Source organism: Anomalospiza imberbis, unplaced genomic scaffold, assembly GCF_031753505.1.
Source record: "Anomalospiza imberbis isolate Cuckoo-Finch-1a 21T00152 unplaced genomic scaffold, ASM3175350v1 scaffold_48, whole genome shotgun sequence".
Taxonomy (NCBI): Eukaryota; Metazoa; Chordata; class Aves; order Passeriformes; family Viduidae; genus Anomalospiza; species Anomalospiza imberbis.
Window position 1 is genome coordinate 301,629 of NW_027100088.1, and position 22,082 is coordinate 323,710.

A 22,082-nucleotide genomic window follows, 5' to 3' on the forward strand; every position below is an offset into this window, starting at 1 on the left:
TCATTTCTGTCACTGCCTGGTTTATTCAGATCTGAGACAATTTTTTTATATTTCTCATCGTGAACTGAGAGATGAATATCTATGTGCAATTTCCCATACAGGCAACACAGATCAGTACACTAAAAATGCAGGATTTTCCCATTTTGTAGCCCACGACTGGCTGTGCTCCCTGTTTAATATGCTTGGAAATGTTCTGGAGGTAAATGTCATGCTGGGAGCAATCCTGAGCAATACAGAATCCTCACCACACAAGAAGAACACTTTCCAGCCTTTCCAGCTGTCTCCTTCCACCCACATTTTGTCCCCCAGCGCTGGGAGCAGCTCCCCGGGCCGGCTGAGAGCTGTCCCTGGCAGGCAGCAGAGTCCCTGGCCCAGCACAGCGCCCTGAGCTGCAGGACCCTGCTTTGCAGGACAGCCCTGGGCACCCCTGGCTGCTCTGCATAAGAGATGATCAGAGAATGTACTCACAGGGTCTGTGGGCATTGGGATGTTCCAGCTGTAGGAGATCACTCCAGGAGCTGCAGCTGCATTGTCCTGCAGCCAGAGGTTCCTGTGCCAAGGGCTGGCACTGATTCTGCCCCAGGCACCTCTCAGCACCTTCCCAGCCCTGACTGATGGAAGCTCTCTGTGCCTCTGTGCTGTGCCCGGGCTGGCTGCAGGCAGTGCCCCAGCCCTGCTGGGCTGGGAGCAGAGCTGCTCATCCAGAGAAATGTGCTTTTGAAGCTCTCCTTGGTTACCAGGATCACCCTCTGTGCCAGGAGCCCGGCCCAGCTCAGCAGCACAGACACAGCACAAGGACTTTAATGACCCTCTGGGGCTTTGTGCTCAGGCCCTGAACATCAGGCCCTGAGAGGGAGCTGCAGAAACCTCTCCAGAACTCCAAGACAGAATCCAACTCCAAAGTTTCTTTGACTTTTAATGGGTTCCACTGAGGGACACGACTGAGAAAGTGTCCCCAGGCCCCAGGCAGAGCAGAGAACTGGAGGCACTGATGACAGGTGGGGACAAAGAGAAGCCAAGTGTTGGTGCCCTGGGGCACAGCAGCATCTGTGCCACCAAGGGCCATGCCACCAAGGGCCGTGAGGAGACACCTTGTCCTGAGGCTGGGGCCTCCTGGCACAGCCCCAGCCAGGCTGGGCACTGTCACCCCCTTTTCCTGCCCTCAGCATCCCCCCCTAGCCCACATCCCAGTGGCCTCAAGGATCTGCTGGAAGGAGTCCCTGGGGAGCCTTGCTCAGGAATGGCCCTGGGGGCTCCTTCATGCTCCCAGGGACTGCAGGTTTTTCAAAGCACTTTGGCTTTGGCTTTTGCCTTGGAGTCTCTGAGAGCTTTGTGCAATCATGGCCTCCAATTATCTGCTGTAATTAGTCCCTGGAGAGGCTTTGTCAGGAACAACACTCAGTGGGGCTCATTAATGCTTCAAGGTACTTCAGTTCTTTTAAGGTACTTGGTGTTTCCCTTTTGATCCAGACTCTGTGAGAGGTTTGTGCAATCATGGCCCCAATTATCTGCTTTAACGTGTCCCTTGAGAGCTTTGTACTGACACTCAGTGGGGCTCATTGATGTTTTGAGATACTCAAGGAGTTTAAGGTACTTTGGATTTTCCTTTCCACACTGAGTTTCTGAGATTTTTTTTTTTACCATCCTGGCCTCCAGTTCTCTCCTCCAAGGAGTCCATGAGGAGCCTGTGTTTGGGATGGACCTCAGTGGCACCCATTAATGCTTTGAGACATTTTGGGTTTTTCCTCTGACTTTGACTCCTGGAAAGGTTTGTGCAATCTCCTCTCAGGCCTTGAGGTTCCAGGGCTCAGCTCCAAATGCACCACAGGGCTCATTAGGATCAAGCAACTTCTGACAAACCATGGCTCTGCCTTGATTTCCCTCTGCTCTAATGTAGTTCATTAAGAAGGTTTCCTTATACAGTTATGGAGAAATATTTCAAAGAGCTTCTAAGAAATATGTATTCCTATTTTAAAGAGTGTCTTTTATTACTGTTCTCATTAGAGAAGAGGTGATTGCAGCATTCTGTGATTGATATTGATGTAGGGCCGCTCCTAAAGAGGTCTGGCCAGGTCAGAGAAGTTTAACTTGAGGTCTGACCCAGTGTGGACACCTTGCCCCACATTCCCTAACCCCATGTGAGAAACTATTTTCACTTTCACAAATGTAAATGGTTTATTACGACCTTATCAAAATACAACAGAAGAGTGAATAAAGAATAAATACAGTGCCAGAAGCAAAGCATTCAGTCACCCTGTGCTCATCTACAAAATGGATGCTCTATCTTTTATACCTCTAGCCCCTCCCAAAGTCTTGTCAATCCACTTCTTCTTCACTGTCCAGTGGTGGAGATCACTTTCTTACAGCTTGATTGGAGGTCAGGCGCTGCCATAGCAACAAGCCGACCCTCCCAAATGCCTTGACTACTGAGGGCATCCCGTGATAACAATGCAAGAGGGAGGGGAAAGATAACTATACACCTACACAACTTCTCTTAACATATACTTAATATTCACCCCTTAATTGTGAGAGTCAACAATAGGATTACCCATCTATAACAAACCCCCTTTTCTTTTTCTATAAGTCATTTTGCTTGAACAATTACATTAAAAAAATTCTCTCTCTCTTGAATGAGTCATACTAGCAGCTGTTGATGTGGGCAAGGACAGTGGGAACAGGAGAAAAATCTCAGGTTTTCCTTAGACACACTTATTTGGAATGGACAAAAGGGCCTTACAGAGGTCCAGTATGGCTCTGACTCCCATCTACCGTGCCTATGTGGTTGCGATCCATAGTCATTGTATCTTAGGGGTCCAGAGGCCAGCTCGGTCTCGCCCTCCAGTCCCTTTTGTATTCAAAGACAGTTGGGGAATTACAGAGGTCCAGTATGGCCTTTTGTCCCTACCTTACCATGCCTACGGGGTTGCTACCCACAGCAGGGCTATGGGGTCTTCTTGGTAGTGAACAAAGGGGTCTTGCCCTGCTTCCTTTGTCTTATTTTCTTAAAGAAGCTGTCCCATCACCTTTTACGGACCCTTGTGTACTTCCCATCAACAGATGCTGATAATTCTCACCCATTAACACAGGAAGACAGTCCTCAAACTGGTTGGTGGAAGCTTGACTTTGGGCATCTTGGTGTCTTTCTGGTTGTCTTTCAGTCTCTGCTTAAGAGTCAATCTCGTTTCACCCAGTCTGGATGTTGTAGTTCACTCTTTGGGTTCTTCTACCGGGCCTTTAACTGTTGGCATGAGTCCATCTGTTGGCATGAGTCCATCCCCACTCTGCAGTTCACACGGCTGATTCGGTGATGAACAGTGCCTGAAAGGGACCTTCCCACTGAGGAGTTAGAGGCTGATCTCTCCATGACTTGATCATTACTTGATCCAATCCCCAGAATTAACATTATGGATTCTGAAATCCAAGGTGTTAGTTTGAGGAATTGCTCCTTTATGTCTTAGCCCTTGTAAGGTTTCTCCTATAGACATAACATATTTCTTGGCATTGGCTTCCCCTTCCTCATAGATGGCAATGCTCTGGGGTGAGGTCAAAAAGGGTAACCAAATGTCATTTCATAGGGTGACACCCCCAGATCTGACCGGGGTTGGTTTCTAATTTTTAATAAGGACAAAGGGAGACATTTTATCTATGACGTGGGTTTCAGTCATCAGCTCAACTAGAGCTCTTTTAAGAGTTTGATTCATCCTCTCAGTGTGACCAGAACTCTGTGGATGCCATGGAGTATGTAATTCCCATTTACTCCCAGGGTTTGAACAACTTTTTGCAATATTTTAGAGGTGAAATGAGTTCCTTGGTCTGAATCAATCCTGTTCACCATCCCATATTGGGGAATGATTGATTCTAGAAGTGTTTTACTCACAACATTGGCATTGGCTTTAACCGTGGGTACCGCCTCTACCCAGTGAGTCAAGTTGCCTACTATCACTAGTAAAAACTTCCACCGTTGTACATGGGGAAGCTCGGTAAAGTCTACTTGGATGTTTTGACAGGGTCTTAAGGCTAGTTCTTGCCCTCCTCTGGGTGTTTTCCTCATGATTTTCTGACTCACTTGTTGGCATATCACACACCTTTCAGTTACTTGCTTAGCTATCCCAAAAAAATTCCAATGCAGCCCCAGTCCCTTAGAAATTGATCACTTAGCACTTGTGTACCCCAATGTGTTGTTCCATGTATGCCTTCTAACATTTTCCTGGCAAGGAGTTTATTCAACATTTGTCTCCCATCTGCTAATCTCCACTTCCCTTTGTTATCATTCTTAGCTCCTATTCTAAGGAATTCTTTCTCTTCTGTCTCACTGAATACGGGAACTTCTTCTATTTCTCCCATAGGGGTTAATGCTATCATTAGTTTTTCTGACCCTGATTTGGCTGAATTCTTAGCGTCTAAATCTGCTAAATGGTTCCACTGTTCTTCTTGAGTCACCCCTTTTTTATGTCCTTTAACATATACTACTGCCACTTCTTCTGGTATTTGTAAGGTTTCTATCACTTCTAAAATAAGTTTTTAGTTCCTTTCCCCATTGAATTTAATAGCCCACACTCTTCCCAGATTTTCCCATAGGTATGCACTACTCCAAAAGCATATTTTGAGTCTGTATATATTGTTCCTCTTTTCTGTGCTAATATTTCCAGAGTTTGCTTTAGGGCATACAACTCACATGCTTGGGCTGACCAGTTGGAAGGTAACTTTCCTTTTTCTAGGGCCACTAACTCTTCATCTACTATAATGTATCCTGATACCCATTGTCCCCGGATTACCTGTGGAAATCCATCAATGTACAATCATTTCCCTCCTTGGAATGGTTGATGTGTTAGGTCCTCTCTTACTTTAGTTTGATAATTTATAACCTCTAGGCAATTATATATTAATTCCTCACCTGGATTTCCATCTAAAAACTGGGCAGGGTTCAGTTGGTTACTCACAATTAACTCTAATTATCCATTGTCTATTAGGATGGCTTCATATTTTAGCACTTGGGAATCAGTGAGCCATTTCTCAGCCTTTTAGCTGAGGATACTCCTTACTGAGTGAGTGGTATATATTTTCAATTTTCCCCCAGAGGTTAATTTTTTGCTTTCTTCTACGAGTAGGGCTCTCGCTGCCACCGCCTGAATGCAGGTTGGCCACCCACAGCTGGCAGGGTCTTGCAGTTTTGATAAACAGGCCACTGGTTTCCTGGATCCTCCCCGGTCCTGGGCTAACACTCCATGTGCTGCCCCTTTTTCTATATCCACAAACAGATAGAAGGGTTTGTCTAAGGCAGGAAGACTCAGTGCTGCTGCACTGACTAATTTTTTCTTTAAAGCTTCAAAATTTGCTTGTCGTCTTCTTCCCACCTTATCTCTTCTTCTATTAACTTTTCAAACAAGAACCTGATGGCCTGCATGTATCCTTCAATCCATAGCCTACACTATCCCAACAGGCCTAAAAGCCCTCTGACTTCTCTCTTAGATTTTGGCCGTGGGAGTGAGGCAATCCCTGCAATTCTCTGAGGGTTCAGCCACTGGCTCCCTTGACAAATCACACCTCCTAGGCATTTTACTTCCCTCTCTACAAATTGGAGTTTCCCTTTTGATACTCAAAGTCCTTGGCTCCCCAGAAAACTTAACAATGCTATGGTGGATTCTCGAACTTTGTTTTCTTCCCGTCCTGAGAGAAGCAAATCGTCTCCATACTGGATGATCTTTATCTCAGGTTTGATGGAGAATTGTTTGGTTTGGGGATTTGGAAAACCCTTGTGGTAACCTAGTCCACCGAAGCTGTTGCTTTCTCCCTGAATCGGGGTCCTCCCATTCAGAGGCAAACATATCCCTACTTTCTCCTGCCAGTGGACATGCCCAAAAGGCATCTTTTAGGTCTATCACACTAAACCACTGGTGTGCTGGGGGGATATTACTCAGTAGTGTATAGGGCTTAGGCACTACTGGGTACTGATTCACTGTTCTTTTGTTAACTTCTCTTAAATCTTGGACAAGCTTGTAAGTCCCATCAGACTTCTTTACTGGTAAAACAGGTGTATTATGGGGGACATACATGGTTCTAAGGCACCCTACTCAAGTAGGTCCTGGGTGGCCAGCTGCAGTCCTTGTCTCCCTTCCAGGGAGAGTGGGTATTGTCATACCTGAACTGGATGGTTCTCATCAACTGTTTTTATTACTACAGGTTTCATGTTCAATTTACCTTAATTTTTTGGTTTTGCCCGCACCATCTCATGAATTTTGTCCTCATTCTCTTCTGTTAATTGGAGAAGTTTAACCACCATTTTTCCTTCCTCTGGCAGTACTCCAATGTCTAACTGCACCTGTAAATCCCACCCTAATAGATTTCACCCTGCTTCTGGAACTAATAGAACATCCCCTGTTGAGGATTTTTTGCAGGACAATGGACACATTCAGCAGATGCACAGTCCAGCCTTCTGGTAACAAAGGAACCAGTTCTAGAAACGGGGTCAGTGAATCCTTGACGACAGGAAAAGAAGAAGTCAGAGGAATCCGCAAAGTTGTCAGCAAAATAAAAAAGAGAACTCAGGGTGGGCCAGACAACCAAAGCAAGACGCATGAAGAATCGGGTGATCCAACCAGCATTTAATTTTAGACGCATAAACAGCTAGGATTAACCAATCATGTATTAGATAGAGACTCTTGCACAGCAGAACTGATTCTAAATACAGGCCTCTGTACAATAAAATTGGCTTCACTTGATCATATTGATCATGGCGAGATGTCCCATTTGTGATTCTCCGCACCACAATTCCTATCTCAGACCCCAGGTCTAATGATGCATGGCGATGCATAGAATCCCTTAGACACTCTAGAAACTCAGATGGAGTCTCGGAAGGCCCCTGCTTAATAGAATACAGGACAGACCATTTTTTGGTGTTTGGGATAGCTCTCTCCACTCCCAGTGCTATCCAATCTTGATAATCTGCTAATTTCTGAAACTCTGCCGATATATTTGGATCCCATTTAGGATCCCTTGGAGAGGGAAAAATTCTCATACATCCAATCACTGGCTTTTACGGTGATCCTCTGCCAAAGCCCCTGCTGTTCTCAGGATCAGCTGCTTTTCTGTTTCAGTGAAAGTATCCAGTAATACCTGGGTGTCTCTCCAATCTGGGTTGTGTTGTTTGATAACATATTGTAAATGCTTCGCAATAAGTGTCAGGTTGCTGTGGTAATTTTTAGCAATCCTTTCCCACGCCTCTAGATCAGGGGTGGAGAATGGTACTTTAACCATCAGTCTCCCTCCTTCTGGTCCCACTGCCTCTCGCAGAGCGGCCTGTAACACTGCTTGTCTCCTGGTTCTGGACAAAACCGGACTGCCAGGAGGGGAGTGGGTTTGAGTAGATGTCCCTTCCAAGCCTGCATCCTCTTTTTTTGGAAAGTCCACCTCATCCTCATCCTCATCCTCATCCTCATCCTCATCCTCATCCTCATCCTCATCCTCCCGTCTCCTAGGAGGCACTTTCAGCAAATCTATTGTATCTTGTTCTTGAGCTGCAGCACGGTAGACCTTATCTGATTTGGTACATGGCTGTCCTATGCTGCACGCTGAGCAACATTGCTTAATTTGCCCTCTATTTCCTTTGTTTTCCTTCTCAAGGGCTAACACCAGTGGGTCTGAGGGAGCGCTGAGCCCACAGTGCCTCTCCCATTCCAGATGATTTCGTAAGGCAAGAAACATATCAGCATAAGAGACCTCATCCTACTTCCTTCCTGTCTTAAAAACCGCATTAACTGCAACAAGGTATTACAATCTAAAGTTCCTGCCGGTGGCCACTTGGCTCAATCTTCCAGCCTGTATAATGGCCACCACCGCATGCAGTGTTGGATTAAATCTTGTTCTCCAATCCCCCCCTACTGGTGACTTCTTTCCAGTGGGTTAAGATACACCCTAAAGAGCTAGCTCGGGGTAACTTCTTTGCTCTGGTGCGTTCCCATTATCTCCTTCTCCTTCTCACTTCCACCCAAAACTCTCTTCACAAAGCCTCACAGTCCTTTCCCAATTCTCCTCCCACGTGCAACCCCAGGTTACAGGTACCAGATGTGATTTTCCACACACAAGCTTTAAAATCTGAGGTTCAAAATGGGCTCAATTAGGAAACATCCATCCACACTCAGAGCATATGCCCCGCCGCCTGCTGAACAGCAATACCAACGCTTCTCACAAACTCCGCACTGCAATAGTGCCCATGGAGGGTGCCAGTCTCTCGAGGTGCCCAAGGCTCCCAAGAATTGCCCACAAAGGCAGGCTATTCCACTTACTCCTTCGTGAATTTCTAAATTCTCCACAGTGGGTTGCTTCCAATCTAGAGAAACGATGTAAATTACCTTTATGTTACCATTAGCTGAGGTCCAATAAAGTCCCTCTAAATAAACCCATTCATCCCCTTTATCTATCCAGTGATTCACTGGATTTACAAACTCCCAGGGGTCAAACCCGAACCACTGAGGCAGTGGAATCCTCTCAGTTCGTCTAGCCACAGTTAAAACATGCACAATCTACACAAACACATTCAAACATGCCACGTGTCCTCACCCACACTTCTTTGCTTGCTCTGCTTCTCCCCAGCTGCCTCCCCGCAGGACGCTATCTGCCCACACAGCCTCCCAGCCGGCACCCTGGGCCTCACTTGGCCGCCTCACTAGTGGGCAGAGCCTCCCCGCCCCGCACCATGGGTACACTCACTCACTCGCCCCCTCCTTCGTATAACTGAGCCCACAAAGGCACTCACTCACACAATCACAAAAACCCACCTACATTAACCACAATGTCCAGACACCATAAGCGCACAATAGCAGTAAGTAGAATCACAGCATTAAGGTCCAGATTCACTTGACCCACCCCCAGGATCACTAGTGGTCACAGAATTGAACAGTAAATATCCCTTCCTCCTGCCGCTCTATTGGCAAATGGACCCTTCCCCCTCCCTCCGGCCATGCTTGGTTGGCGACTGCTTGCAAGCCCCAAACCTTTACTCACACAGGGACTGAGCTGTGCACCAGATGTCTCTGAGCAGCTTACCAGCAGCCCTTTTGGTCAAGGCCCCTTTTAAGCTTGATACACACTGTTTATCTCTGCACAGAGTGCCTGGAGCACGGTCAGGCAGTGCCGGGATCCCGGGTGTGGTTCTGGTCCCCACAACTGAGCAATGGCAGCCCCAGGCTCAGAGCCAGTCAGAAAGCCAACCAAGTGAGACCAGAGGGAGGGCACCCTTCCAGTTTCTCTTGGGCATGGCCGCAAAACAACCCCTGCTACTTCTTCCTCCACCAGTGTTTGGGCTGTGCTGGTGGCAGAGCCAGCCAGGTTGTGCTCTGCCTTCCAAAGCCTGTTGGGAGCGGGCATGAAAAGCTCTGCATGCACAGCGGAGAGTCCTGGAAGGTGCTGGCAACAGCTTCCTGCGGGAACAGGGCTCTGGGCTCTGGCTGGAACAGCCTGGTTTTGGTGCCGTGACCGCAGGCAGGAGTTGAGGCAGGTGAAGAGGCAGCAGGCAGCTTGTGTTTGTAGAGGGCCTGGGGCTGCCCCTCTGAACCTCCACCTGGAAACACACTTGGGAGAATATGAGCTACAGCTGGAGTGCCTGTCCTGAAAGGACCTGAAGTCATTAAGCCTTTCCAGCTTTTCTTAAGAGTGTGTTGGTGTTGCCCAAGAAAGCTTCATTTGGGGAAATGCCTTTGGAGGAAAAGGGCTTGCTTCTCAAGGAAAGTGCTTCCCAGGGAGCTCCCAGTGAGGTAGGTGCAAGGGTCCCCCTTTGGCTCTCTGTGGCAGAGTGGCAAGGGAAGGGAGAAGGCTGTGAAGAGCGGGTTTGGCATCTGCCTGGACCTGCAGAGACCAACCCAAGCACCTGCAGCAGGGTGTGTTCCCCCTTTGGACAGAGGCATGAGCAGGAGCATCTCTGTCCAGCCGTGAGCCCCAGAGCTCTCTCTGAGAGCTGTGAATTAAAAGGCCTTTACACACACACTTTTCACCTCTTCCCTGTCTGCTGTGTTTCAACTCTTGGCAATGTGCATGTGGCTCTTGCTTGGTGGAAGCTGCTGTGGCCCAGAGCCAGCACAGAGCTGGGCTGTGTGGGCCAGGCAGCGTGGAGAGTCTTGGCTGATCTTGGTGTGTCCCTGGCCTCAGAAAAGGCTGGGAAGGTTTGCCTCCCAAGGCGTCCTGCTCATTGGCTCTCCCTGTACATCCTGGAGAGAACAAGGTAGGCATTTCTGGCAGCTGGGCATCAGCAGGCCTGAGAGTGGGGGCATGTTGTGGAGCCAGCCCAGCTGAGATACCCTGAGAGGAGCCCAGTGCTCCTTGCTCCCCTCTGCTGACAAGTGAGTGTTTGTCTGGTTTTGGGATGGCCCTGGCTGTGTGAGGGGTGCTGCGTGGACACGAGACAGCCGGTCCTGTCCCGCTGGGTCCCAGCAGTGCCTCACAGCAGTCCTGCATCCACGTCAGGATGCTGGCCAAGAGAGGTCCTGGAAGCTGAGGCAGCTGATTTTAAGCTTGTGCAGGTGCCTACAGGCCAAGGCCAATGGTGTTCCCTCAGGATACAGCAGTCCTGAGGGGTCTCCCTCGTTCAAACAAATCGGCAGCCAAATGTATGGTCTACCAAAAGCCCTTTTATTGACCTGGCGGGAGGGCAGGGGTCTGCACCCACTAAAATGTTTCTCTGCCACATATAAATTTCAGTGGGTTGATGTAGGAATGTATCAAACATACCGTCCTTCTTTACACGGCTGTGGTGATTTGATAGGCAGGGGGTTAGAAATACATTGTGTCTGATTCCCAAACTTGAAGCTGATTTCCAGGCGCTGGCCAGGAGCGGTCTCGATGCCCCAAAGCAGCACAAAGTCTTCATCACAGCTTCCCTGCACAGGGCTGATTCCACACTTGCCCTTAGTTCTTCTGGTAGACTATGTCTAAAGCTTTTTGTCAGGTCACTCTTATGTCAAGTTAGGCCACCAGGTTCTTCTTATGCTAACTGGTGCTAAGTACTTAGGTATGTCTGTGCTAATTACTTGTTTACTCATGTGCATTGCTTGTGCTTACTTATGTCAAACAAAGGCCTTGTTCCATCCCCAAAGGTGCCTGAGGCCACCCGCTCCTTGTGGCACCAGTTGCTTTCCTGTGGAATGTTCTCCCTCCCCAAGGGTAAAGAGGGAGCTGGAGAAAGAGCTTGCCCGGCTGCTCTCCATCCTTTCCCAGCACTCCTGGTGAAGTGGAGAAGTCCGAGCTGAGTGCAAAGGTGCAAATGGAACAGCCGTGCACGGGAAGGCTCGGTGGGAAGGATGATCCAGGATCCATAGGCCTGGCAGCCTGAGCGTGCTCCAGGGGAAGGCCTTGGAGCAGATCCTCCTGAGTGCCATCCCACGGCACCTGCAGGGAACCAGGGCGTTTGCTGGAGGGTGGGAAAGCTCTGCGGAGGGATGGGGACAGCTGGGGCTCCTGGCGGGGTGTTGAGGGCTTCTGTGTGGGAGTCTGGGGGGGTTGGTGTTGGGGGGGTGTTGGAGAAGGAGTTGTCTGGAAGGTGAGAGGTCTAGGCTGGAATTTGAGTCAGTTTGAAGGCAGCATCTGTGCTTTGGCACAGTTTTGGTTAGGGAGGGCAGAAAGAATATCTGTGACTTTTCCTCTTCATGGTCCTGATTCTCCTGCAGGGAACAAGAGGGGAGAGCTGTACTTTACTGGCCACTTAGAAATCTGTACCAGGGGGAGGATTAGCCCTTTTGTAATCTACTCATTTCTTTGGGCTACTTTTGTACCACTGAGTGGACTCTCATTTCTTGAGAGCTTTTATTCCTTAAGAGAATTAGGATATTATCATCCCTTCCTAGAAAACCAAAGCATGGCCCTTGTTTTTTGCCCTTTTTTTGTGTAGTGTTATGTTCTGTAAAGTGACCCTCAGTGGATGAAGTTAAGGCAAATGAGTTGCTGCTTTGAGATGGGAAGCAAAATTACAAATCTTCACCTCCTCAGGCCATCCCAATTAATTTGGGAAGTTTGCAACTTTTTGGAACTACTTGAGTCGAGCAATGGGAAGTAAAGCATTCCTGAACTGAGGATTCTTACTTGCCAGATTCTTCTGTGCCTTCGCCGCTGAGGTGGTTTTGCGCTGAAGGCAATAACTTCAATGAGAAGATAATTTCAGCATGGAGTAAGAGCTTCTGACAGAGACCCAAGTGTTGCCAGCAGTTGCTCCAGGTGCTCCTGCCAACAGCCCCTGCAGGCAGGAGCGCAGCCCCCAATGCACGTGGGCTTTGGCTCCCTCTGGCACAGAAGCCCCCCACGGGCACAGGTCTCTGGGGCAGGAGACAGGCACTGGTGCTGCCAGGGCTCGGGGGTGGCAGGTCTGCTTGGGCAGGGACCCTGCCACATCTGCTGATGTCAGCGCTCCCCGGGCGCAAGGGGTCAGAGCAGCATTCCTGCCCTGGCCCACACGTTCCTCGTCTGTGTCACACGGCCACGCTTAGGATGGCCACCAGCCAGGACGTGTCCCAAGGAGGCCGTGCCAGCTTCTGTGGAAGGCCCCATGCCCTTCCCAGCGCAGCTGCGTCGGCAGCCCTGGGGCCTCCTTCTGCTGCCCTGAGCCCGCAGAGCAGGGCAGCGTTTGCTGATGGTTTGAGCCGTTCCTAAAGATCCTGTCGGGGTGTCTTAGACACTTGGGGTGAGGGATTCCTTCCAACCTGAGCCACTTTGGGTGGGCTGGGGGTGGTCCCAGGGCAGGGGGCAGTGTGTGCAGGGGCCCTTTGTGACATGGTGCAGCATGGTCACCGTGGCATGGAACGGGACAGCGTGTCCAAGGGCCCTTTGTGACACGGGGTGACATAGGAGCTGGTGGTGACAAGGCCACACCACAGTGCTCGGAGCACGCGACGGGACAGGACGGGACAGAGCGGTGCCGTGAGGAGCCCCCGCACAGCACACTTGTTCGTGTCTGACCCAGAGCTTTTCCGAGGTGCTATTCCTGCAGCTGACCTCGAGGCCAGACCACAGGACTTGGTGACCCGTGGCCTTCCCAAGGCTTCTCTTCTGCAGGTGTCCTCGAGGGCAGACCGTGGGACTTGGTGCCCCAGAGGCATCTCCCATCCCTGCCACCAGTGCCCTCGAGGCCAGACCACAATCCTTGACAGGAGTCTCCTGTCCTTGTGGCAAGGAGCCCTCGAGACCAGACTTCAGGACTTGCTGTCCTGTAGCCTTCCTGAGGCTTCTCTCTTGAAGGTGCCTTCCAGGCACGACTGCAGGCCTTGCTGACTCGGAGATTTCTGAGACATCTCTCCTGTGAGTCATCACAAATCCAGTCACTGACATGGAGCAGAGATCCCCGAGAGTGCCCAAGCTGGCCTGGGTGGAGGAAGAGGAAGAAGGCCCTGGAGCTGGCCCAGCACAGGAGACTGAAGAGGTGGTGCGGTTCAAGCCTCTGCAGGAGGGTGAGTGGCAGAGCTGGGCTGCTGGGCTGCAGGGCTGGTGGCTGCAGCCAGCTTGGCCACATCCCACCCCATTGCATCCTATTGCATCCCATCCCATCCCATCCCATCCCATCCCATCCCATCCCATCCCATCCCATCCCCTGGGGACATGCCCATGGACAGGACAGAATAGGGGCCAGGACAGACACCCCAGGACCGTGCTCCATCCCTTGGGACATCCCGGGGCTGTTCCTACCTGGGGAGCGCAGGGCTGGGCTGTGTTCTCCGGCCTCGCCCGCAGCCCCTCAGCTCAGGCTGCGCTCGCTCTTTGCCAGATGCAGCCGTGCAGCGCACACAAGAGCAGGAACGCACCCGTGGCCTCTTCCGCAGAACAGTGCAGGTACCTGCAGCCATCCCCACCTGGGCTGGGCCTGCTGTCACTGCTCAGCCGAGCACCGCGCTTGGAGCATTCTGTGGAACATCCCTGGCTTTGAGGGCCATGGCAGTGGGGTGGCAAGGGAAGCACTTCTCTGGGGAAGCTGGGGACATTCCTCCCTCTGGCAGCTTTCCAAGTCTCCCCGTGCCTTCTCCAGGTGCCTGCCATGGTGAGGTACATCCACCAGTGGCTCATGGCCAATCAGTTTGCTGAGCACAGGCTGAACAGGGCCCTGCTGGATCTCACCAATGAGCAGCCTGCTGACGTAGTAATGACGCTCCTGCGTGTGGCCCCATCCTGTGACAGGTATGGGGCCCACCTGCCCAGAGGGCTCAGGGCTCCCCAGCCCATCAGCCTATACAGCCTGTCCCAGGTGTCTGACCAACAGAGAGTTCCAGGGCCCTCTGGCTGCTCCCTTTGCCAGCCCTGGCACGTCAGCCCCCGAGCCTTCTGCCATGCTTCCTCGCTGGCCCTCAGGGACCTGTCCCCACAGGGCTGGGCTGTCTGGGTGCTGCTGGCGAGGGGCAGTGGGCAGAGGCAGGGCTGGCAGCCAGCTCAGCTCCCCGCTGCCGCCCAGGCCACGGTGCTGTGTCCCAGACTCCTCTGAGACAGAGCTCTGACCCCACAGAGCTGCTTTGACCATGTGGAAGAGCATCATGTGCTCGCCCAGGACTGCGGAGCCGGCGCAGCTGATACTCCTCGATGTGCTGGGGAGCTGGCCAGAGCACAGCACGTGCACCTCCGATGGGGACAAAACGGGTGTCTTTGTCCTGGCTGTGAGTTTCTGACACTGGCCTTTGCTGGCCCCAAGGCCACCTGTCCAGCAGCTCTGCATCCTCCTTCCCCCACTGCATCTCCCTGCCTCAGGCGCTGGGCTGAAACCTGGCCTCGGGGCAGCTTCAGGGCCACCAGGCCCGGTGCTCCCCCTGTGTCTCTCCGGGCCTCTCCCTCCCATGCTCGGGCCCTGCCACACGGACACCTCGGCACTGAGCACTGTCTCGGGCTGCTCTGTCCTTTGCAGGCAACTGTGGTGATGTGGAAGATCCTCCAGATGCCCTGTGTCCCACATGTAGTGACCGTGTATTTCCCCCGCCTCTTTGTGCATCTGCTCTTCCAAGTGTTCTTCAGCACGTTGGATGTGCCAGCGGAGGTCGATACCTTCTGGAAGGGATGCCAGCAGCAATACGGCCTTGCCACCAACCCCAACAGGTGCTCCATGCCAGTCCTCCTGTCCCTGCCAGGTGCCCAGGGCAGGAGCCAGTGCTCCCAGCGTGACCTGGGCTTTGCTCTGCATGCAGGTTTGCAGTGCGGACCCTGAAGTCCCTGCTCTGCCAAATGCAGCACGAGGATGTGGTGGTGGCAATAGAACGCAAGTGTGGCTGGGACACGCTGCTGTGTGCTGACACCCACCACTATGCCGTGGGTCTGCTGGCCAGGTGAGACCCCCTTCTCCCCACTGCCTCTGACATTTGTGCTCAGTGCCCAGGGTGCCCCACACAGTCCCCGTGGTCGTGGGCCAGAGGGCCTTGTCACCGAGGAACAGCCAAGCCGACTGGAAAAGGCTGGGAGAGGAGGGGGCCCACAAGGAGCCACCTCCCAAATAGCCCAGGGCCCTTACAGGATGCTGGGGAAAGGCCAGACCTCTGTGAGTCAGTCCTGGGAGAGGTTTGTCCCCCGGCCCAAAGTCTTGGTTTCTTTTTCTCCTGCCAGGGAGATGTCCTGTGTCTCCATCCCCTTGTGCTCAAGGATCGCTCGCGACCTGCTCCGGCTGCTCAGCACACAGGAGCCACGCTGGGAACTGCCCGCCCTGGCGTTCCTTGTGGAGGTGAGCCTGATGGCCAGCGCTGCCTCGCTCAGCTGCCTCCCAGCTCTCTGCCCTCTCGTAGCCGCAACTGCCTGGGACGGTGCCCGCGCCCTGCGCTGCTGCCTGGGCCCAGCCCTGTGCTGTTCCGGGCTCTTGCCGGCCAGGTCCCCTGTCACTGCCCTGTGCCTTTCAGGTTCTTGAGTGCCTGAACTTGAGTGAACGCGGTGCTAAGAGAATCCTGCAAATCTTGTCAAGGCACCTGCGGAGCGAGTGCAGGGAGAGGCGTCGCCTGGCGCTCAGGGCCCTTCTTGTGCTCATCGATGATCCCTTGATGGTGAGAAGGGGGCAGCGGCTGAGGCTGCGCTTGGGAATGCAGTCGCTTGGGCTTGGCTGGGCTTTGGGCGCTGGGGCAGCTGCTCCCAGCTCTCCTGCCTCCTGGTTCAACTGCCCAAGTGCTTCGGAACAGCCCTTTGGCCCCTAGGCCCTGCGGCAGCAGGATGGCGTTTCACAAACTTGTGTTCTGCACAGAGCGAAAAAATGTGGAGCCTGACTGAAAGTCTTGTGGAGCTCCTGTGGGACGCAGATGGAGAGATAGTCAGCATGACAGTCAGGCTCCTCAGCTTTATCTTCTGGGACAAGGCCATGCTGATACCCAGCCCCATCGCACTGCAGCTGGTTGAGGCGCTCCTGCCACTCTTTGACCACGTAAGGCTCGCTGCCCCCAGCCACGGCCACTGACTGCTGCCTGGACACTTTGTGCCCTGTGGATTTGCAGGCCTGAGCCAAGCTGAGCCCCGTGCAGCCGATGCTGAGGTCTTTTTTTCTTCCTTTCATACAGGACAATAGCCATGTGCAGCTGCTCTCCATACTGCTCTTCCAAACATTGGTGTCTCTTCCACTGGAAAAGGAAGAGAAGGCCCTGAAGACACACGTGCGCCAGAGCCTGCTGCCACTCTTCTTCCACTGCCATGATGAGAATCAGCATGTGGCACAGGTGAGGACTCATGGGCTGCTGCTGTCCCCCTGGGAGGGGGCTCAGCTGCCTCCTGCCCTAGCGCCTCGTGGGCTGCAGCCTCCTCCAGGCCTTGGCACAGGGACACAGGGACACAGGTCCTGCGCCCTGGGCTGTGGGGCCATCTCCGCATCTCTGCTGCTCTCCAGGTTTCTCAGGAAACGCTGCTTTGTGTGGCTGAGTTCCTGAAGAGGAGGGATCTTCAAAAACTGGTGAAGAACAAGAAGCTGTGGAAGTTCACCGAGTGCCTGGTAAGGACGGCCTGGAAGTGCCAGCCTCAGGCTGGAGAAGCCCCCTGAGCGCGGTGCTCAGTGTGTGGGCTGGCAGCTGTGCCCCTGCCCGCTGCTGCACCCAGAGGCTGCGCGGGCTCTTCTCCAGGCTCCCGTGGGCCCGAGCCGGGGCCGATGGAGCCCCGGCCCGGCGGGGCCGCGGGGCGGGGCGGCGCCGCGGCTCCCGGGGCAGCAGCCGCCCCTCTGCCCCCTCCAGAGCCCGGCGCCCGCGGCTGCTGGCCGCGCCTCAGGGCTGTGCGGGCAGGGGAGGCCGGGGCTGGGCGCAGGGAGCGCCCGGCACAGGGGCTGAGCCCGCGCCAACCCTTCCCTCCTGCCGCTCTCTGCAGCTGGCCGACGACAGGAGCCGAGCGGCCGAGCACCTGCGCCGGGCCCTGCAGTACCTGGACAGCCCGCAGCAGTCCCTGCGAGAGGAGGCCATCAGGTTCATCGGTGAGCCGTGAGCCCGGGCTCCCCTTCCCTCCCCGCCCCGCCGCAGCTCGGCCCCAGCCCCGGCTGCTGCCCCGGCAGCGCCATCCGGGCCCGGCGCCGTGGAGCCCCGCCTGGCCTCGGCGCTGCTGCCGCCCTCTCGCAGCCGTGCCCTGGGCCGGCAGCGTGCGGCAAGGGCCCGGGCTGAGCCCTGCCGGGCCAGGAGGCCGTGTGGCCACAGGGCTGGCAGCGCCGCTGGCAGGGAGCTGTGCCGCTGGGCCGTGACAGGCTCTGTGTTCACAGGGATGGCCGGGCAGCACCTCAGGGGGAAGAAGGAAGAGCTCCAGCTCATCTGTGAGGGTGAGTGAGGGCAGCGGGCTGTCAGCGGGGGCTGGCGGGGGAGCTGCAAGCCCTGCCCCGGCTGCCGAGGGCTCTGCTCCCTGTGCGGACGAGGGGCGGTGTGGGCAGAGCACACAGAGACGTCAGGGCCACCTGGGGGATTCGTGGCCAGCAGCTTCGGGCTGATCCTGTTGGTCCCTGCTCCCTGCTGGCCATGGCTAGAGCCAGCTGGCACGGCCCTGGAACGGGGGTCTCCTCGGGTCCCCTCAGATCCGGGAACTGACCATGGCTCTGTTCCTCTCTCTTTCAGCCCTTGAAGGCATGGCAGATGACATCAGCGTCGCCGTCGGAAGCCTGGCAATTCAAACACTGTACGTCCTCCAGGCAGTAGAGAGAGCTCGATATTCCATCTTCGACAGCCTGCGTGATCAGCTCCACAGGGCATGGAGGACACGGCCTCGTCTCTCAGGGCTCGGCTGGCTGCACTGCTGGAGCTCTGCAGAGAACTGATCCCAGAAGCTCTGTCTGCTGGGGTCACCTGAGCCAGAAGCAATGTTTCATTTGTTCAACATTGTTCTTTCCTTATTTTCCTTTTTCCTTAGCATAAAAATGTAGGATATGTTGTAATAGACAGACTCCCAGGATCTTTCATTTGCTGCCCAGGGTCTGCAGAGCACAGGGGTAGAGGGAAAAACGGGTCCTTGTGCTCAGCAAGCGGCCCAGGCCAGCAGTGGGGAAGGGAAAAGTAGCCCCTTGGCCTTTGCTGGTTCTGCTGAAGCCTTTGTGCTGGCGACAGAGTGGCTGTGCAGGGCTGGAGCTGCGGGGATCCCTGTCAGACCGGTGCCTGGAGATGGCCACAAGCCCTCTCCCAGCCAGGAAGCGCCATCTGTGTCCTCCTGCCCGTGTGTTGCTGGCTGCACACCCGGGCAATGTGTAGATGCAATGATTTCTGTTGCACGTCCTGACCAGTATAAAGTAACGCCTTTGATTCTCTAACCCTGAATTTGCTGTTGGAGATGTTTCATTTTCACACAGTTTCAGTGACAAAGGGACCCCCCCGACTGAAGATGGGATCCTCAAAGCTCACCCCCCCTCCCAGATGGGAGGAGAAAACAGCCTTGGCCCTTTGCTGGAGGGGGGCACCCAGTAATCAGTGGAGGCTCCAAAATCAGCCCCCAGTCCCCTCCCCACTTCTAAAGACATAGAACACGTTGCCCCCCAGCCCTCCCGTATACCCTCTCATTCCAAAATGCTCCCACACCCCCAAGATGCCCTGAAGCTCCCCCAGCCACTATAGTCCCTGCAAAGCCCCCCGAGAAATTGCCCCGGACCCCCTGATACCCCTTCCCACTTCCAAACACATAGAGCCAGTCATGACACAGCTCTCCAAAACCCTCCAACCTCCCCTTTCCCCAAATTCCCCCAGCACTTCCAGATCCTCCAGGCCCCTTGGCCCTGTAGCCTCTTGAAAATCCCACCAGCCCACCCTAGGATGCCCCGAGCCCCCCCTGCACCTCCAGACACGTAGAGCCAGTCATCCAGCAGTGCAGCTGCATGGCTGAGGGGGCTGCAGGGGCTGTTTTGGGGGTGCAGCTGCTGCCAGCCTCCCCTGCAAAGGCTGAAGCTCCGCAGGTCTTTGGTCAGGATGCCCTGGCCAGCTCCCACCTGAAGACCACCAGCGTGTCCCCTCAGGCCATGGCCGTGTGTGAGTGAAATTGCAGGGGGGCAGGGGGAGAATAAGGGTTTGTTTGAGGTCAGGGAATGTGATATGGGGCTTGGGGGGGCTTTGGGGAAGTTATGGGCAGCTGGGGTGGGGTCTTTGGGGGAGTTACAGACAGCTGCGGGGTTGAAACAGGGGTTGGGAGGTCTCTGGGGCGTTTCCAGGGGCTGACAGGAGGGTTTGGGGGAGCTCTGGCGATGTTCCGGAAGTCTGGGGGACGTGACATGGGAGTTTGGGCTTTAAATCTGCCCTGGGTGAAGAACTTAATATTTATAATCCTGTTAGAAATGAACAGGCTTTTTGACACAATTAAATGGGGACAAAGTCTTCAAAGCAAAAAGAAACTTTGTTGCTATTTGGCACCAAAGGAGTACACAGAAGCTTGATGAGTTCAAGAGAGAAAAAGAGTTAATTTTATTTCTGACTTTGCAATATATAGAATTCTAAAAGTGGCAGTAGATTGGAGGATGAAATTGCCACTTCTGTAACCACACTGGTCAAACTAACAGTCTATTAATTTTCTCCTCCCACAAAGAAGAATGTAAAACAATCATTATTTGCATGAACAGTGCATGAGAACTTTAGTAGAAATATGTAAACATTATCAGAAGGCTAAGAAAGTTTTATGAGAACTTTAAAACTTTCAAAATAACTATAAAAGAAAACTTAACACTTTTAAAAATGAGGGCAACAACTGTTCATTCATACCGATTCAGCCGAGCCGAATTTGCATGTCCCTCCCGAGAGCAGAACACACACACCTTCCAACAAAGTGGAAAATTTTCGGGCATTTCCCGGCTGGGGCAGTCCCTGTCCCCTTTCCCATTGGCTCGGTACTGGGGCACTTCCATTCTCTCCTGACCACCTGCTTTTCTGTCTACTCCCCCATCATCTGAATTCCTTTTTAGTCAGGGCTTCAACCCCGCCCCTCTCCAGCAACACCCAACAAACCAACCAGAATATATCCAAACCACAAACAACAACACATAGAACCAACAGCTTTCATTCTTTAGCTGAATAATCTTTTGGCTTCAGCAAAATGTCACCTCGTCTCTCACAACCCTATAAAGTCTTTGTTCTTCTTCCCTAAGTTCAGGAGTTTAGCATGGCCTTGGCTGAGGAGCAGTCCATGTCAATCAGTAAAGCTCACTAAAAATATCAATTGATTTAGCTAGTTGAAATGATCATGGATCGTGTGTTTTATAGAGGGCACGTAATGAGGGGGACATGATGGGCAGATCGGGAAGTCCCGAGTACCTTCCAAGTAGCTCAGCCAAGGGGGAAAGGGAATGAAAGAAAATGCAGCCGGGAAAGAAGAAAAGAAGGCTACTTGATCCAAGTGATTGGGAGACTGCGTTGGACACACGCCTGATGCACGCTCTCCCTTTATGCCAATCAAGGGACTTTTACAGGACTCCTCTGTCTCCTTTCTGCACACCACCCTCTAGCCACGTAAATTTGACACTCTGAGAGCTGTCAGACCTTCACCAGAAGCTGTCAGACATTCACCAGGAGCTGTCAGACCTTCAAAGGAGCTCTCCGACCTTCAGCAGGAGCTGTCAGACCTTCACTAGGAGCTGTCACACCTTCACCTGGAGCTGTCACAGCTTCAGCAAGAGCTGTCAGACCTTCACCAAGACCTGTCACACCTCCAGCAGGAGCTGTCACACCTTCACCAGGAGATGTCAGACCTTCACCAGAAGCTATCACACCTTCACCAGGAGCTCTCTGACCTTCAGGAGGAGCTATCAGACCTAAACAAGACCTGTCAGACCGACAGCAGGAGCTGTCAGAACTTCGGCAGGAGCTGTCTCAACTTCACTAGGAGTTGTCCCACCTTCACCAGGAGCTGTCACACCTTCAGCAGGAGCTGTCAGATTATCAGAAGGAGCTGTCAGACCTCCAGCAGGAGCTGTCACACCTTCAGCAGGAGCTGTCAAACATTCACCTGGAGATGTCACACTTTCACCAGGAGCTGTCACACCTTCAGCAGGAGCTGTCGAACATTCACCAGGAGGTGTCAGACCTTCAGAAGGAGCTGTCAGACCTTCAGCAGGAGCTGTCAGACCTTCACCAGGAGTTTTCACATGTTCACCAGGAGCCGTCAGAACTTCACCAGGAGCTGTCACACCTTCACCAGAAGCTACCAGACCTTCAGAAGGAGCTGTCACACTTTCAGCAGGACCTGTCACACCTTAACCAGGAGCTGTCACACCTTCACTAGGAGCTGTCACAAATTCAGCAGGAGCTGTCAGACCTTCAGTAGGAGCTGTCAGACCTTCAGCAGGAGTTGTCAGACCTTTGGCAGGAATGGTCAGAATTTAGGAGGAGCTGTCAGACCTTCACCAGGAGCTGTCACACCTTCACCAGAAGCTGCCAGACCTTCAAGAGGAGCTTTCAGTCTTTCACCAGGAGCTGTCACACCTTCAGAAAGAGCTGTCAGACCTTCAGCAGGAGCTGTCAGACCTTCAGTAGGAGCTGTCAGACCTTCACCAGGAGCTGTCAGACCACCAGGATGAGCCGTCACACCTTCAGAAGGAGCTGTCACAGCTTCAGCAAGAGCTGTCAGACCTCCAGCAGGAGCTGTCAGATTTTTACCAGAAGCTGTCCGACCTTCACTAGGAGGTTTCATAACTTCACCAGGAGCTGTCAGACCTTCACTAGGAGCTGTCA

The 22,082-nt window shown here is 53.1% G+C and overlaps 1 protein-coding gene and 1 pseudogene across 1 annotated transcript; both read left to right on the forward strand.

The window, feature by feature from the left end:
- LOC137466938 (zinc finger protein 850-like) overlaps positions 1-22,082 on the forward strand; it is a 466,234-nt pseudogene that overhangs the window by 107,652 nt on the left and 336,500 nt on the right.
- Positions 16,177-17,819, forward strand: LOC137466947 (maestro heat-like repeat family member 5). The gene is made up of 3 exons (XM_068178546.1): positions 16,177-16,637; positions 16,805-16,906; positions 17,272-17,819. Exons 1-3 carry the CDS (start codon positions 16,449-16,451, stop codon positions 17,383-17,385), a joined length of 405 nt encoding a protein of 134 aa, XP_068034647.1. The 5' UTR covers positions 16,177-16,448; the 3' UTR covers positions 17,386-17,819.

Excerpts from the sequence above, each read along its gene's own strand:
- LOC137466947 (XM_068178546.1), top strand. The coding sequence starts at position 16,449 with ATGCTGAGGTCTTTTTTTCTTCCTTTCATACAGGACAATAGCCATGTG. Across the intron at positions 16,638-16,804 it reads AGAATCAGCATGTGGCACAG|GTTTCTCAGGAAACGCTGCT; the intron begins GTGAGGACTCAT and ends GCTGCTCTCCAG. Across the intron at positions 16,907-17,271 it reads GGAAGTTCACCGAGTGCCTG|CTGGCCGACGACAGGAGCCG; the intron begins GTAAGGACGGCC and ends CGCTCTCTGCAG.